The sequence below is a fragment of the Eublepharis macularius genome, chromosome 10, assembly GCF_028583425.1.
Source record: "Eublepharis macularius isolate TG4126 chromosome 10, MPM_Emac_v1.0, whole genome shotgun sequence".
Classification (NCBI taxonomy): Eukaryota; Metazoa; Chordata; class Lepidosauria; order Squamata; family Eublepharidae; genus Eublepharis; species Eublepharis macularius.
In genome coordinates this window covers 69,534,426-69,550,636 of record NC_072799.1, presented here as the reverse complement: position 1 = coordinate 69,550,636, position 16,211 = coordinate 69,534,426, and the positions used below count along the sequence as shown (strand labels likewise).

The window sequence follows — 16,211 nt, the reverse complement described above, 5'->3', positions numbered from 1 at the left end:
TGATGTTCTAACATTCACTCAAAATTCTATGGTAAAACCAAAATTGCACCAGAATTGACATCACCATGTCACTGGAGACATCACCAGAGAGGTCGCTTCCATGCCAGTAAGTTTCCCACTGTGTGCCAGTCTTGGGCTGGCAAACCTACCAATGGCTGACATGCTACCTTTATTCAGCAGTAATGATAGTACACTTGACACAGGATTAAATCACACTAGGTAAATCTTAACGTTTCCTATTGAACCCTGCTTCAGATGAGAGCTGTGGCAAAAACCTGCTACCATCGAACAAAGATGGATGGGAGTGTTATGAAGAGATGGCAAATTTTCATTCATTCATTCATTCATTCATTCATTCATTCATTCATTCATTCATTCATTCATTCATTCATTCTAAGCATGTTATCTATCTTAATGCATTTTATCCCACCCTTCTTCTAAGGAGTTCAGATTGGCTTACACAGTTTCTCTCTCTTCCTTTTGGCCCTCACTACAATCCTGTGTGACAAGTTAGGCCTACGGGACATTCACTGGCTGCAGTCCACCCAGTGAGCTTCTCGGCTCTCCAATCTAGAAGTATTTGAAAGACACGAACAAGTCAGAGTCCAGGACTGGTTCATTCATGAGCTCACACACTCTTTCCTCTTTTGCATGTGGAACCAAGACTGAAGACTTCCTAGTTTTGGAAGCTTTGGAACTAATTGCAATTGTTGCAATGCCAGAGTTTGGGCACTGTAACAGAGTTTTCTTTCTTGCCCACAAACCAGGACTAAACTGTGGTTTAGAAACTCTGGGTGAATTCCGTGGATCAGTTCCACGAACAATGGTGACTTCCTCCAGCACAAGGTGCCTTTCCTCTGGTGCAAGAAGTTTTTCGCGGAAAAGCCTCTTGCGTTAAGGAAAGGTGTTTGGTGTCGGAGAAAGGCACCATCATTTGTGGAACAGATCCATGAGATCCAACCCCTGGTTTGTGGGCATTGTCCCCCCTTCCATTTTGTAATAGGATCTGAATTCACGTGGCATAGAAAATTCTGGTTAGGCTTCCTACACTGGGATGTTTCCAGTTCCAGGAACAAAGGGACACACAGAGGCACATGAGCCTGAGAATAAACCAGGCTGGTTCTCATCACGAAGAAATTCTGATTAGTCTGGGATGTTTGAATACAACCTATGTGTTGTGTACTTTGCTAGCATAATAACAAGTGGGGGAATAATTTCTCTATCACACACGGGACTCCAAGGATGCCTCTGCGTGTTCTGCACATACGTCAATGCACATGCACAGCTAGGGATAGAAGTAAAGTGGAAAGCCAGGTGCAGCCTCTCATAGCGCAGCTGGGGGTTGGGAGCAGAGGGCGAAACAAGCCCAGAAGACCCCTCTTCAGAGTTCTAACAGCATCATTGTCATTGTTGCACCCCCCCCCCCCAAAGGAGGGAAGAGACAGTGCAGGTTTTTAAGTTTACCTTGATTGTAGACATTTTTTAAAATACAAAGCAGAGTTGTACACGTTCACTTGGAAAAATTTACATTCACAACTTATTTGGGTTCTGAAAAATGTATACAGGCAATTACAACATTTAAAACTCTGGCCCCAACAAGGAACTGATATTGGTTCATATAAGCAGGGATTCATAGATTTACAGCTGACAGTGGAAATGGTTAGACACCCGGGAAGGTAAAATATTCTGGAGATTAAAGTGCGAACTAGATGTAACATTTGGCCATGTATATGTCTGTCTAGCTTTTCAAAAAGAAAACAAATCCCAAAGTAGCCTCAGGAGACTGTAAAACTGAACAGAGGCATGATAAGGAGGGAAGATACTGTGCCATTAGCACATGTATAGAAAAGCATTTAAAAAGGGGTCTTACCACTCCCACTGCTGTTTGGTGGAGCAGCAGGAAAAACAGAGGGGTGGAGAATTGACATTGGGCAAATCCACATTACTCATTCTAAGGGCCAAGCTACACATGACGAATGACACTTGAACGGCAAGTGGATTGTGTGGAGGGCAAGTGAACAGGGAGAAATACACTTGCCGATCAAGTGTCATTCGTCATGTGTCGCTTGGCCCACAGTCGCATGTTCCCCGCATTCCCCATGCAATTCCGGGTGCTGGTCACATTTCTTTATTAAACAGACGCATTTCATTCGCATTTCTCCCGAATATGTGGTCACAGGTTTTCAACGGGAGTTTCACGGTGGCCGTGAATGGGCCAATGCGCAATTTACGCGGTTTTTTTTAAAAACCACCTCCCTTCCTGTCTCTCCGGCCGTTCCGAGAGTTCCTATTGGCTGATTCAACTTGCAAGTGCTCCGTAGTCTGCAAAAGTCTGTTTTTGACTTCATAGCATTGGATTTATTGATTATGCTGTTTCTGAATCAACTCTGGTAGTTTGAAAAATCATTTTGGGGTGAATCCATCCTCAGAACGGACTCGCGAAACTTCCTTTTTAACTGTTTTTTATTTTTTTTATTTTATATTACTGTAATATCGAAATTACCAAATATCGAAATAATGACACTCCAAGGAAGTGAAACTTCAGTAAGATTCAGGCACTGAACTGTCCTGCATAGGAAATGCCCACGAAAGCTTCCCACATGCTTCCAAATTTCCAAAAAAGAAACGGGAGAGAGCCATCAGTGCTGTCAGTGGGGGAAAGAGAGGCATCATTATCTTCAATGATGTTTCTTTATAAGGCAAGATCGAAATAACGGAAAAGTGCGCTCAAAAAAATTAAAAAAATGGGCGGGAAAAAAGGTCCCGCCCAAAAAAGCAGATTTCGAGCGGCCGTGTGACCGGAGGGACGTGCAAGAAAGACGGATTGGAAGCAGGAATGTGAACGAAGAGGAAAAAATCGTGGATTGGAGGCAAACGGAAGATATCCGATAAACACGCGGGTAATGGGTGAATGTGGATTTGACCATTGTGTCAACACCCAGTATCACTTCCTACGTGAACCCAGAAGTGACATCACAAGGGTCAAGGTGATACTTTAGGATTTACCTGAAACTCTAGGGGCAAAACCCTCGAGTTTCAGGAGATTCCTAGAGCATCATGCTGATGGCACTTCTGGATTTGTAGCAGAATCACTGCTTCAGCACAACACCAATCATCAGGACCTTGTCCCCCCATGTCTCAGGGGGGTTGCCAGCAGTGGGCCAGCAGCCCCAAGAAGGGTGCTTTTGACCCCTAAATTGTTGGAGGGGAAAGCTTGTAGTCCCTCTAGGCTACTTTTGGTTTAAAATAAATCAGAGAAATTGTATCTGTGATTATGAGTCAAGTCTAGCTTGGAAATGGAAAAGAGAAAACAAAAATGTAATTCTATACTTTACAAAACTCGTGCATACGGTGAGAAAAATATCTGATAGCTTACCTTGAAGGAGATTTCATACTGCTCCCCACCCCAGATTTCTAAACCTGGATCATAGCCACCAAGATCCCAAAACCACATTCTGTTAACAGCAAACAGGCCTCCAGCCATAACCGGGGATCTAGGGAAGGAATATAACAGAGTGTAAATGAAGGGTGCCGTCATGCCATGAGAAAAAAAGACAATCCACTTTGACAGACACTGATGTGGTGTTAGTTTTCCACTTTGTATGCATGGGGTGGTTCTCATCAGCATAAAACTCAGGTACTGGGAGTTTCGCTCATGAAAAATAATAAATCTTCCTGCAGACATAAATAGATTGGAAGAAGGGACAGGTTTTCACATTCAGACAAAGATAGCTCATGGTGATTCATTCTTATAGGGATTAATGGTTGCAAGCTGTATTATCTGCTACTTGGGTTTTTTCATTATTATTGACTTTTAAGAATATTGACCGTCTTTTCTATATATTAATAAATTGAGCAGCATTTTATTGAATGTTTTTCCTTAGGTATTTGATTTCAATCTTACATTTCCATTTCTAGCTAAAGGAAGCAGATTACAGCAATGCTCTTTTTTTTTGCCCTTCAGCTTCAACATAATCAAAATATAATGTCCACTTAGTACACAGATGAGCTTGTAAGAGAGAAGCCTAATAAAAAAGATCTTTATTTGTGCACGGAATAAACCTGAAGAATCATGGCATTTTTCTGAAGTTCTTTTACTCAAAACTGTCTTGATTTTTGGGCCTGAAATGAATATTATTTTTTGCAAGGGCTTGATTTAAACAAGTCAATTATATTCAAAAGGATAATTCATCAATAGTGCCACTAGGATGCAGTTGGAAGGTTTCATATATTTAATTTGATTTGCAGCAGATGTGAAGAACAATTAGTGTCCTGGTCCTAAGTCAGTCCTGATTAAATACCATAGAAAGTTCAGCTGGACGCATGAGCTAAGTAAGCTACAGTTTAGGATCTCTGGTTATGAGAGTCTCTAAATACATCCCTCCCCCTCCAAATTTGCTAAATTTAAATGTTAAATGAAGATGCAGAAATAGATGGATGCCCATCAACTGCTAACAAAGAAACATTTACTCTCTTTTCTGGGTACAGATTGTGCTGTGTGATTCTGCTCAACACAACCACTTTTCTATCCACGGGAACCCTTGAAGGTGTCCCCCCTTTCTTAAAGTAAGTTAGGCCTCAGGGAGAGGGCACCCATCAGGTCATGTCTCTCATTCGACCTACTCCTGTCTTCTCTGTGCCGCCCTTCTCCCTCCTTCTCCATGACATTCCATCCCAGGCACCGAACCTGCCCCTGCTTTCATCGGTTCCTTGCTCCCCTCTGCCCACCAGTTCTTATTTTCAGGTGGGCCAAGTCAGTCTGAATGCCACAGACAAGCCCTTGTAGGTTCCTCACCTCTGGGCAAAGATTGGCCACTGGGACATTGTCAGCTGGCAGTCTCAGGACTCCTGGCTTTTGATGAGCTGAGGGAGGCAAGCCCTCATTGCTGGGACTGGGGTAAGTCACTGGGGAGGTTGAGGTAGGGCTGCCAGGCTGGGGATGGGGACATGGTGGGGTGTGTGATGTTGGCAATGTCACTATGTCACTTCCAGGTGACTTCTGGACCTACCCATTGTCACTACCTGGTTGTATACAGAAATGATATACTTGCACAGGGGCGACAGCTTTTTACTTCTTTTCTTGCTACTGCTCAGAACAGTAGCAATTGGTGGGAGGATGCCTTCCATCACAGCAGGAGGTCTGGCAACCTTAGGCCAGGGACCAAGTTAACTTTCTGCCAAAGCTGGTCAAGGTTCCTGCCTCCACCTCATGGGGGCCAGCCAGTCCCAACTTGTGGTTATTTGGTGGAGGTGGATCCTTACCCACTTCCACTAAACTAGGTCTACTGTTACTATTAGCAATAGGGTTGAAAACTCCAGGAGATTTTGGGGGTGGACTGAATGGAAGGTCAGGTGGGTGGGGGAGCTCACCAGGGATGTGATAACATAGAGTCCACCCCTCTAAAGCAGCCATTTTCTCCAGAGAACATGATCTCTGCAGTCTGGAGAGCAGTTGCACTTCCAGATCTCCAGGCTATACCTGGAGGTTGGCAAGGCTAAATAGCAACCAGTAGGGAGCAGATAGAAAACTAATCAATGAGTAGCGTAATACTATTCTTACAATGAAGCACGGCCATTTTGGGGATATTGCATGCATTTCTGGCTCTCGGAAAAGAATTTAGCAGAGCTCAAGAATCAAGCCCTATGATGGGGGGGGGGGTGGGCTGGGGGAGGGGAGGGGATGAGAGAAATGATTGATTTTTTCAAAAAGATTGGGAGTGGAGTGCTGATAGCATGCATTGCACACTCCTTTCTTTTACCATACTATCATTTCTGGTCTGGCAGGACTTGCAGATGTTTTCTGGAAGCGCAATTAAAACCTACAGAATCAGTTTGACCAGAGATTTTCATGAGAGCAAAGAACTGAGCATGCCCTGCACTGTGTCTGTAGCCCTTTTCACATTGTCTTCCAAGTATGCTTGCAGGTCTGTATTCGTTGCTCCTTCCCCTGACCTTCACATCTTGACTATGCAGTGTCTGTGGGCACAGAAGATGTAGGCACAACTCACTTGTCCACACACAATCAGTGTCCTGCAAGACACAAGTTCCCAACCACATGGAAGGAGCTTGCCAACTCGTACTTGCACAGGCTGTATTCAAATGTCACAACATTGTATAATTCACTGAAAATCAGGCCACTGTCACGTGCGTTGCTCTCCTTCCACCCCTCTCCTCCTCTTGCATGTGTAGAGCTTGACTGAAAACTTCCTGGTTTGATTAAGTTCCATTGTGTCCAATGCAGGCACCTTGGGAAATCTGATTTTTTTTTAAAAAAATATCCTCACAAGTTGGGATTCTAAAATGAGACTGGACTGGTTAGGGAGCCAAATTCCAGTTCATTGGGGCTTCTGCATTTGTCCTGATGACAAATTGGAGCTTGATCAGGTAAGGAAGTTTTTGGTCAAGGTCTGCATAGGAGAAGAGAAGGAGGAGAGGGGAGCACTTGAGCACAGCGCCAAGATGCACTTATGCCGCATCACAGTTCAGCTACAGCTTATTGTGAGATCTAAATGCAAGCACACAAGTACAATACCACTACCCCTACACAAGGTCACGATACATGGCTGGAAGGCCATGCGAAATGAGGCAATCAAACCTTTGTCTTAATTTCCTCTAAGGAGCTCACGACAACACATGGTTCTTCCTGTCTCTGTTTTATCCTTGCAACAATGCTGTGAGGTAGGATAGGCTGAGGGGTTATGCTTTGCCCAAAATGTCAAGTCTGAACACTGGTTGGAGCCAGTCACAAAATGGTGGCTTGCTAGGGTTGCCAACTCAGGGGTGGGAAATTCCTGGATAATTAAGATTGGAATAAGGTTGCCAGTCCCTCAGTGGGGGTGAGGGATCCCCCACTCACAGCCTCTGCCCCCCTGCTACCACTCACCTGGCCAGTGGGGAGGGGGGAAGGCAGGGGAACAGGCTTCCCGGGGTGCTGTCTTGGTGTGGTGTGATGTCACTCCCAGAAGTGACATCATTGTGCAGGCCCTGGGCCCATTGTGCTTTGCACTGGGCCAATCTGGGCCCCAAATGGGCTGATTCTTAAGGTTTGGGAGTGCTCCTGGGACCTACATGATGATGTTTCTCCCAGAGTAACTGGATGGTGTGCAAACAGGATATTAGGGACTTCAGCAAGGTATGATGCCATAGAGTCTTCCCTCCAAACCAACCATTTTCTCCAGGAGAACTGATTTCTAGGGTCTGGAGATCAGCTGTAATTCTGGGAGATTTCCAGCCCCCACGTAGAAGTTGGCACACCTATGGTTTACACAACAATTACTACATTTCTGCACAGGTCTGCAGCATTTGGGTGGGGAAATCTTTCTTATTCTGCTTTCCCAAAGCACCCCCCCTCTTAGCCCCACCCACCTCACAGGTGTTTTGTTGGGATAATAATAACATACTTTGTAAACTGCTCTGAGTGGGTGTTAAGTCATCCGGAACGGCGGTATATAAATCGAATGTTATTACTATTATTATTATTCCTAACTAGCCCTGCAAGGATAAAATATGCAATTGTTTCCCCTGGAAGAGGCAAATAGCAGCTTTGATGCAGAGGAAAGGAGCCCATTCCAATCAACAGCCAGAATACGTAAGTGTGAGGAGGGAGGAGAAGGGGAAGTGGAGAGGAAAGGGTGCTGCTGCTGTTTTTCCCCCATCCAGAGCAAAAGTGTGCATGCATGTGCATGTACCTCCCTCCTCCTTTGCGTGAAACAGAAAGAGGAGCGAAGTGGCTGTCACAGCAATAAGAAAGTGATTCCAGAAACATTGGAGGAGGGTCAGAGAGCTACTTTTAATGGCTTGGAGAGTGACTGGTCACTCCTAAGTGACCTTCTGCTCACCCCTGCTCTGCGTCACACCAATTCAAGTTTTCAAAAAAAGAATTGTGCATTCCTGGCCTTAAGTGCTCACACCACCCTTGCTGTTTACATAGAACTCACACACTAATTACCAGCACCAAGGATGCAGTGAAGATCCATTGTTCAGAGGTAACATATTTATTGACTTTAAAACTTTTTTAAAAAATGAAAGGCTAGTCTTTGAAACGGGTGGCACATGAAACTTCAGAGCATTTCCTATAATTAGTGAAGCTATCAACAGAATAAGTAGAAGAGGAAATGGCTATGATGTTTGGTGTTTGATTTTTTTTGTTTCCGAAAACTAACTTTTTGTGCAATTCTCTATACAGTTTTACTCCCAAGCATGTCTTGGCATTTTCTACCAGGCACAAAGGCTTGATAAGGACAGCTGTCTGTTTTTAAATGCAGCCAGAACTGAGGTCGCGTCATTCTGGTTCCTTTGTTTGCTTTCGACAGCTGGACCAGAATGGACTTGAGCATTTCTTGGCACATGGATACAATAGCACCATGGGATGGGCCAAGGCAATTAAGAACCATAGAGTAGCCATTTGTGTCTCACTGCCTCTTGAAGGAAGTGGCCAGCCTCATGGTGAAGCCATGAGGTTGTAGGTGACATGGGATCATCCATTTCAGTCAGGAAAACACCAGTAAACATAGCCACAAGCTCTCCTGACACCTATTCAGATCACAAAGTCCTTGTATGTAACAGCCAAAAAATTAATAACTTGCAGACTAAAAGTCTCAATGCAGCTGCGCTACTAAATATAAGTCAGTGCCAAGAAGTGGGGACAGTTTATAGCTAGCTTGAGATTCATTCTCCAGTATCTGCAGCTAAAAGACCTCCAATTACTACAAGAGAAAACTGTATCAAAGCTGTTTCAAACATACACTTCTCCATGGAGCAATCACACACCGATCTTGAAATGCATCTGTGATGAAAATGCAAGAATGACACCAATTAAGTAGTTCCTTGTGAACAATCATATGTGCCTCCCAGCTGAGCAGTATTTGTGTGAGACTGAATCACATCATTCTTCAAAAAAGATATTGTGGAGCTAGGAAAAGTACAAAAGAGTGCGACCAGGAAAAGGTGAAGTTTGGAGGAGAGACAACTAAGGGGAGACATGACAGAAGTTTATAAAATTATGTGTGGGGTGGAGAAAGTGGGCAGACAAAGCTTTTCTCCCTCACTCATAACACTAAACCTCAAGGGCATCCAATGAAGCACTTGGGAAATAGGTTCAGGACAGAAAAGGGGAAATATCTTTTTACTCCATGAGTAATTAAACTGTGGAATCCACTGCCAGTGGAGATAGTGACAGCTGCGAGCGCAGATAACTTTAAAAAGGGGTTAGAGAGATTCATGGAAGAGAGAGCCATGAATGGCTACAAGCAGGGCTTTTTTTCTGGGAAAAGAGGTGGTGGAACTCAAGACCACAAAATGATGTCACTTTGGTTCAGCTGGAACAAGGGGGGAGTTTTTAAAAGTTTAAATTGCCCTCGGTGAAAATGGTCACATGGCTGGTGGCCCCACCCCCTGATCTCCAGAGGGGAGTTTAGATTGTCCTCCATGCCGCCGGGCAATCTAAACTCCCCTCTGTCTGGAGATCAGGGGGCGGGGCCGCCAGCCATGTGACCATTTTTAAGAGGTGCCGGAACTCCGTTCCACCGTGTTCCCGCTGAAAAAAAGCCCTCGCTACAAGGCATGGTGGTTGAAAGGAGCCTCCATCTACAGAGACAGCAAACCTCCGATCACCAGTGCTGGGAGGCAGCAGCAGGTCTTCTATGCCCTATTTGTTTGGCCCTCAATGGCAACTGTTTGGCTGCTATGTGAAACAGCATGCTGGACTAGGTGAGCCACTGCTGTGTTCCCACAGGACATCCGAGTGGGCTGAATGAATATTCCAGCGGACAGGGCTTGCCCTGATGTCATCAGCTCTGGAATGCGGAGGTTTCTTTGAGATGCATTCTCTAAGTGCTTGGGATGGTCGGCACTTAGCTTCTTCTCCGGGGCGGCTCCTAAGATATGCAGAGCGGGGCGAGGTTCTCTCGCTGCGGACGTGGTGTGTCTGCTTCTCCGAAATGGCTTCCCAAAGCAGGCTTCTTCCCTTGGTTTTCTGGCTGCCTAAGAACATGGTCGCCGGCTGGGCATGGCGGAGGCTGGTTCGCAGGTTGCCCGGTAGCGGGGGCAAGCTCGGGGACCGGCCTGTGGGAGGCTCCAGGCGGGGACTGACCAGGGAGCGCCTGGCCAGGCTCGCTGGAGGTTTCCCCGGCAGGCGCCCGGCTGCTAGCAGCGGCTTGGGCCCAGATGAGGCAGGCTTCCATGGAGGCAGGGGGAACAGCACGTAAAACACAGTCCATAGCAGGGAACAGGCGTGGTCCGCGGCGGATGGCAATGCAGGCATGGGGCACACTTGTAATAAAGTCCAAACACACACTGGGAGGTCCAGATATAGGTCTGGGCAGGGCTGCCCAGGAAGAAAGTCATTTGTGGAGTTATCCAGACAGGAGGTCAGGAGACCAACACAGTCTATTGTGGCAGCAAGGTAATTAACACGCAGGCAGGAAACTGACACGTGTATCAGAGTACACACGTGCAGAGCAATCTTGGTGTAGCAGTAAAGCAGCAATGCAGGAAACTTAAACACAGTCCATGGCAGGCCTTAAAGCAGGAGAGGGGGCCTACTTGGCAACATGTCCTATTTTAATTTGCATCATACTTTAAATTTTAATCTCTCCAAAATTTCCTTTTCTGATACTGCTCCCTTTCTATTTATTTTTTCCCAAATTTGTCTACTTAAAAATCAAAACCACAAATCATCAAATCCTTTTTGCTTGTTTCATGCTTAAAGTCAATAAGGGGTTTCCAGTTAACCATAAAAATAGACAATGTTTTATCTCTGATCAAAGATGTAAGCCATTTCTGCTAACTTCATCATTTTCTTGATCCAGTCCTCGATTGAAGGCAATTCTATACTTTTCCATTTTTGTGCTTATAAAAGCCTAGCTGCCATAGTCATATATAAAAATAAAATACCATGCTGATTTTCCAGCTGTTTGTTCATTAATCCCAACAAAAAGGCTTCTGGTTTAAACTGTATAGTAATCTTCAACATTTTTTGTATTATCATATGAATTTGAGACCAACATTTTTTAGCTTTACAGCAAGTCCACCAAAGATGATAAAACGTCCCTTCTTGTTGCTCACATTTCCAACATTTATTTGACATACCTTTACTCATTTTTGCTAATTTGTCAGAAGACATATACCACCGATACATCATTTAATAAAATTTTTATTTAAGTGTGGAACTCAAAGTAAATTTGAGCCCCTTTGCCCACATATTTTCTCGCTGATCCATTGGTATGTTATACCTAAAATTTTTAGCCCATTTTACCATACAAACTTTCATGGATTCATTTCCATTTCAAATTTCAATAACAGCTTATACATTTTGGAAGTAACATGTTCAGCATTTGAACAAAGATCTTTTTCAAACTCAGTCTTTTCATAATCAAAGAATCTTCCTCTTGCATTCCCTCTGACCTGCTTCCAATGGATTGCAAGTCACCTAAGCTGCTTACTGTTATTTTGGAATCTGTCACAAACATAGACCACACCTTATACTGAGCTAGCCACGCCCTTATCTCAAGCCAGGCCACTGGTCTGTCAAGGCTCATATTGTCTACTCTGACGGGCAGTTCTCTCTCTCTTTTTAAAAGGTTTTATATGTATTTTATTCAGAAGAAGAACAAATAACAATGAACGATGCACAAAGGAACAAAAATAGAATACACAACAGAACACCCAAACTGCAAAACGCTTTTCCTCTCCATCCCCATAGCACTTAAGATACCCTACACTCAACAATCCATACATTCAGCATTATATTCAGCATTTTAAATCACTAATTTAACAACTGATTTATTTCACTGATAATTATTCTTCGTTTTTCTTAGTTTTCAGCTACAGAATCAACACAAAAACTTTCCATTTTTTCCTGAAATTCTTGGATTGGCCTATTATTATTCATATAAGAAGTTAGTTTAGCTATTGACGCATAATCATACAATTTATTCATCCATTCAGTCATATCTGGAGAAGATTCTGCCTGCCATACTCTCACCGATGGACTAGCAGTTCTCCGAAGTCTTCAGTGACAGTCTGTTGCATCACTTACTACCTGATCCTTTTAAAACTGGAAATACCTGGGACTGAACCTGGGATCTTGTGCACTCAAAGTAGATAATGTACTACTGAGCCACAGACCTCCATCATTAACACAGGGCCAATACACCCAACAAACACTATTTTCTCTATCTGCTACCCTTGTGTAGAATTTTAACACAATGCCAAAATGCAAACTTTATATGTAAAAAAACGGGTGGGAAAGTTCTCGCTACAAAGAAGCCTGAGATTTTTCATCAGACTGACACCCACTCAAGATTAAGGTTGAACTGCCCAGTGCTAGCAAGGCTAGCGATTTTCCAGCCAGATGATCCATCTTAGTTGCAGAATCCCTCCCTTCCCCTTGCCATGTTGCAAGCCTTAAGAAAGATGATCATAGCTCAGTAAATCCCATCAATATTTTCAAGGAAATGAACTCTGAATATACGGAGACTGTATTTCAGGAGGATTAATATCCAATTACAACAATATCTACCCTCACTGTAGAGGGGAAGTGAATATATCAAAGGACTATCTTCCTTGCCCAGGGGGCTCACTGTGCTTTGTTTAGGATTATAGGTGGCTCATTACAATTTCATGAGCAATGCTAAAACATGCAGAAATCCTTTGCCAGCCTCTGCTGAGAATGGTTCCCTGCAAGTAGATCAATAGACAGATGTCTGCTTCTTCTCCATAAGAATGGGCTCTAAAAGCAATTCAAGCACAACTAAAGTAAAAACCATTACTGACTGTCACTTCCAAACTGGATCCATATGCATTTTTTAAGTCCATGATAATGGTCTTATTTCTGGATCAAGTCCAATCAACAGAAGCAAGAAGTTGTTCTGAAGAACTAACCAAACAGATCACGAGAACAGTGCACTGCAGGGTCCACCTCTTCTGGCAGATACCAGAACAAGAAAGGAAGGCAAGTAAAGGCAAATGGCAACTCCTCCAAAGATGTTCTTTGGAAAGCCAGGTCCAAATTTCAAAGTAACTCTTTGGACAAGTGGCATATTTGCTTACATAGATATATGGACTGTCAGTATTCTGATCCTCAAAGCTCATTCCTTACATTCTAGGAACCTGCACTGACCTAAATTTTGGGATGGCCATTTTAAAAAGGACAACTGGTAATCTTTATGAAAATAAAGATAAAGAGTCAGAACATGCAATGTTTGAGCCAATCACCGACTAAACTGTTATATTTTTATGACTGTAGCCATAGATGTTTGAGGAACAGACACACAATGCTTTACCAATGGGGAACCTTTGGAAGACACTTCATGTTTAATAATGTGAGTCACAAACAGAAGTATTTTGGATCTCTCATTAGCAGCAGCATGTAATGTTAACAGCTTGAAGCGTACACAGTAATTTACTGTGTAATCCCTAAGCAGAATTACATCCTTTTAGTCCATTAACTTCCATAGATGTTGCTTAGAGATGGGCACGAAATGGAAAAAAAACCCCAAACCCTGAGTTTCATGGTTCATCACATTCCACAAACAATGAACCGTGACCTTTCACAAAATTGTTCCATTGCATGAAATGATTTGTTAGGTTTGTGATTTGTCAGATCCCTGGGCCCTACAATGGCCCCCTTCATACCCAGAGATGCCAAACTCACAGGGAGACTTCAGCAGGCTCTCCTCCAGCCACCCTCTAAGTTTGGTGAAGATTTCAATACATTGACCGGGAGACCACCTCTCTTCTGTCCCCCTGGATGCCACAGGCTTTGCGGGGGGCGGGGTGGCCTCTGTCAAGCTAGGTCCCAGAGCCAGAGGTGGGGTGGGTGGAGGAAAAAAGGCACCCTCACCCAACAACCTTCCCAGCAAGAGTAGAAAATAAGAAAGAGGCTTTTCAGTCTCTTTTGAAGCAGCAGCAAATCTAGCCACAAGCTCCCAAATCCAGTCTCTCTCACTCCAATCCCCAGCAACAGCTCCTCCCTCTCCCTCTGTCTACTGGAACTAAAAGCATGAGGCACAGAGCTGTGCCTTATCTAAGAAACACTCACATAGAGCAGAACAGGAGCTTTCTGATTGCCAGACAGACCTGTCTAACAGGGTTTGGAGGGATGAGACTGGTTTTCTCATGGCTATAGAAGGCCAATCTCCCCCCTGCTCATTGCTCTCATAGAACAGAATGGGAGCTCTCAGGTTGGCAGGGAGAGCTGCCTATCAAGGTTAGGTGGGCTAAGATTGGGGTTTCCACGGCAACAAAAGTCTGCTGATATTCCAGGCCTATGTTGCCTAGGGAATCAATGGATCAGCGCCAGCCTGTCTGGCACATGAAGCATTCACAAATTGAATGAATCGGCCCCAAAAGTCTTATACAAACGTGGCCCCATGAAATGCATTTTCGCAATACACAAATCGGCCTGATTCGTCATGAAATTTGATTCGTATTTCGATTTGTGCAGATTGCACAGCTGCATTACAGTTTGCCAACAGTCAGAAGTGTAATTCAGTGATTGGCCAATGCTCCTCTGTTTAAATCAAAATTAGATTGCAAACTATAAGCAAGACTGTTTAAAAATTGTCCATTTTTATTAAATACTGAAAGGTTTTCGGAACTGTATTGCCAATATTTTGCAATTGCAGCTTCTTGCACTGCTTTCCCATAGGTGTCTCTGTCCACTCACCATTCACACAACAACTCACCTGGCATAAAAAAAAAATCTTACAAAAGCGGTGCTTTCCTTGATCCTGCTGGGTTGGTAGTAATGTGGAGAGCTACATGCCTTGCCCCTCTAGAACTCAAGCCTTGGCCACTTTGCCTGCCTGACTTCCAAAGCCAAGCATGTTTCTATTAATGGAGTGTTCTAAACTGGATCACAAATATTTTGAAGGCTCTCACACTGCTCCTTGTGAGCTTGAATTTGATTCAATAAGTTCTGAGCATGTGCCAATATGATGCATTTGGATAACCAACAACCACCTCCACACAAAAGCAGCACATATACTTGAAATATAGTTGATTTTAAATTGGGTTGCAATGGGATGTATATAATTAAATAAACCTGCAAATTTTGAACATTTAATGGCATTGGTTCCATGGCTAGTTGCTATGTTGAATGTCATTCAAAAGTATTCAAAACACTGCTAGTATTAAATTATCCAATATTATGGGACAGTTGACTACTCAGGAAATGGGCACAGAGTAATTTTGATTATGAAATGCCTTGTTTGAGAAAACTGAATCCTTGCTAATTTCCTTTGGATGAAAGAGCATGGGAAAGAGAGAGACTCATTGTGGTCTTTGCAATATTACTTTAATTACAAATATACATGATAGAAGGCAAACAAACACAAGTAAAAGGAAGTAAATCTGCCACTGTACTTTATGGTCTCATAGGCCCCATTCCTGCAGGTAAATTGCCCATTTGGTAGACATTCACAGATACTAAAGAATACAAAGATTCTTTCATGTCAAATCCTTGACTCCCATCCAGAATCAATGCAGGAAAAACCCTATAGACTCATTCACAGTAATCAGGCAGGAAATTCCCTGGTTCACATTCAGAAACTCTGATAAAATTGGTGCCCTATTCCTGCAGGTAAATTGCCCATTCGGTAGACATTCACAGATACTAAAGAATACAAAGATTCTTTCATGTCAAATCCTTGACTCCCATCCAGAATCAATGCGGGAAAAACCCTATAGACTTATTCACAGTAATCAGGAATGAAATTCCCCGGTTCACATTCAGAAACTCTGATAAAATTGGTGCAATTATTTCTATGTTGTATTTGAAAACCTGTGAGAGAGAGTAGCTAAGACATGATCCCTCCATTCCACAGCCAGCTCCTGAATCGTACCTTTAAGATTCTCGGTGCCAGTTTGACCCTTTCTCCATGGAAACACATGACTTCTTAATGATTTTTATCATGAATACCACAGTAGCATGTGATTTTAGATTTCTATACCATGAGCTTTACAAATTCCATCTAAGATAAACCATTTTTTTAAAAGCTCAATAAAACTGCCTTTAATAAATTGCATTCTCAGACGGATTACTTTTTTGGTATACAACATTATCAGCTCTAAGACAAGATTTATGTGACGTGGCATATATTAGCAACTTTACATACACTGAGTTTATAACAAAAGTAGAAAAATACTCTCTCCCAAGCCTGCTCCCACTGGATTAACTTGAGCAAAGAGAGTAAAGTAGACACAAAGCT

At 43.3% G+C, this 16,211-nt stretch overlaps 1 protein-coding gene across 1 annotated transcript in view; it reads right to left on the bottom strand.

Moving 5' to 3' along the window:
- The window catches only part of GALNTL6 (polypeptide N-acetylgalactosaminyltransferase like 6), an 802,779-nt gene that overhangs the window by 57,271 nt on the left and 729,297 nt on the right, over positions 1 to 16,211 (bottom strand). Inside the window, exon 7 of the mRNA XM_054990605.1 lies at positions 3,377 to 3,494. Within this exon, the coding sequence (XP_054846580.1) occupies positions 3,377 to 3,494 (118 nt within the window). The remainder of the gene's footprint in view (positions 1 to 3,376; positions 3,495 to 16,211) is intronic.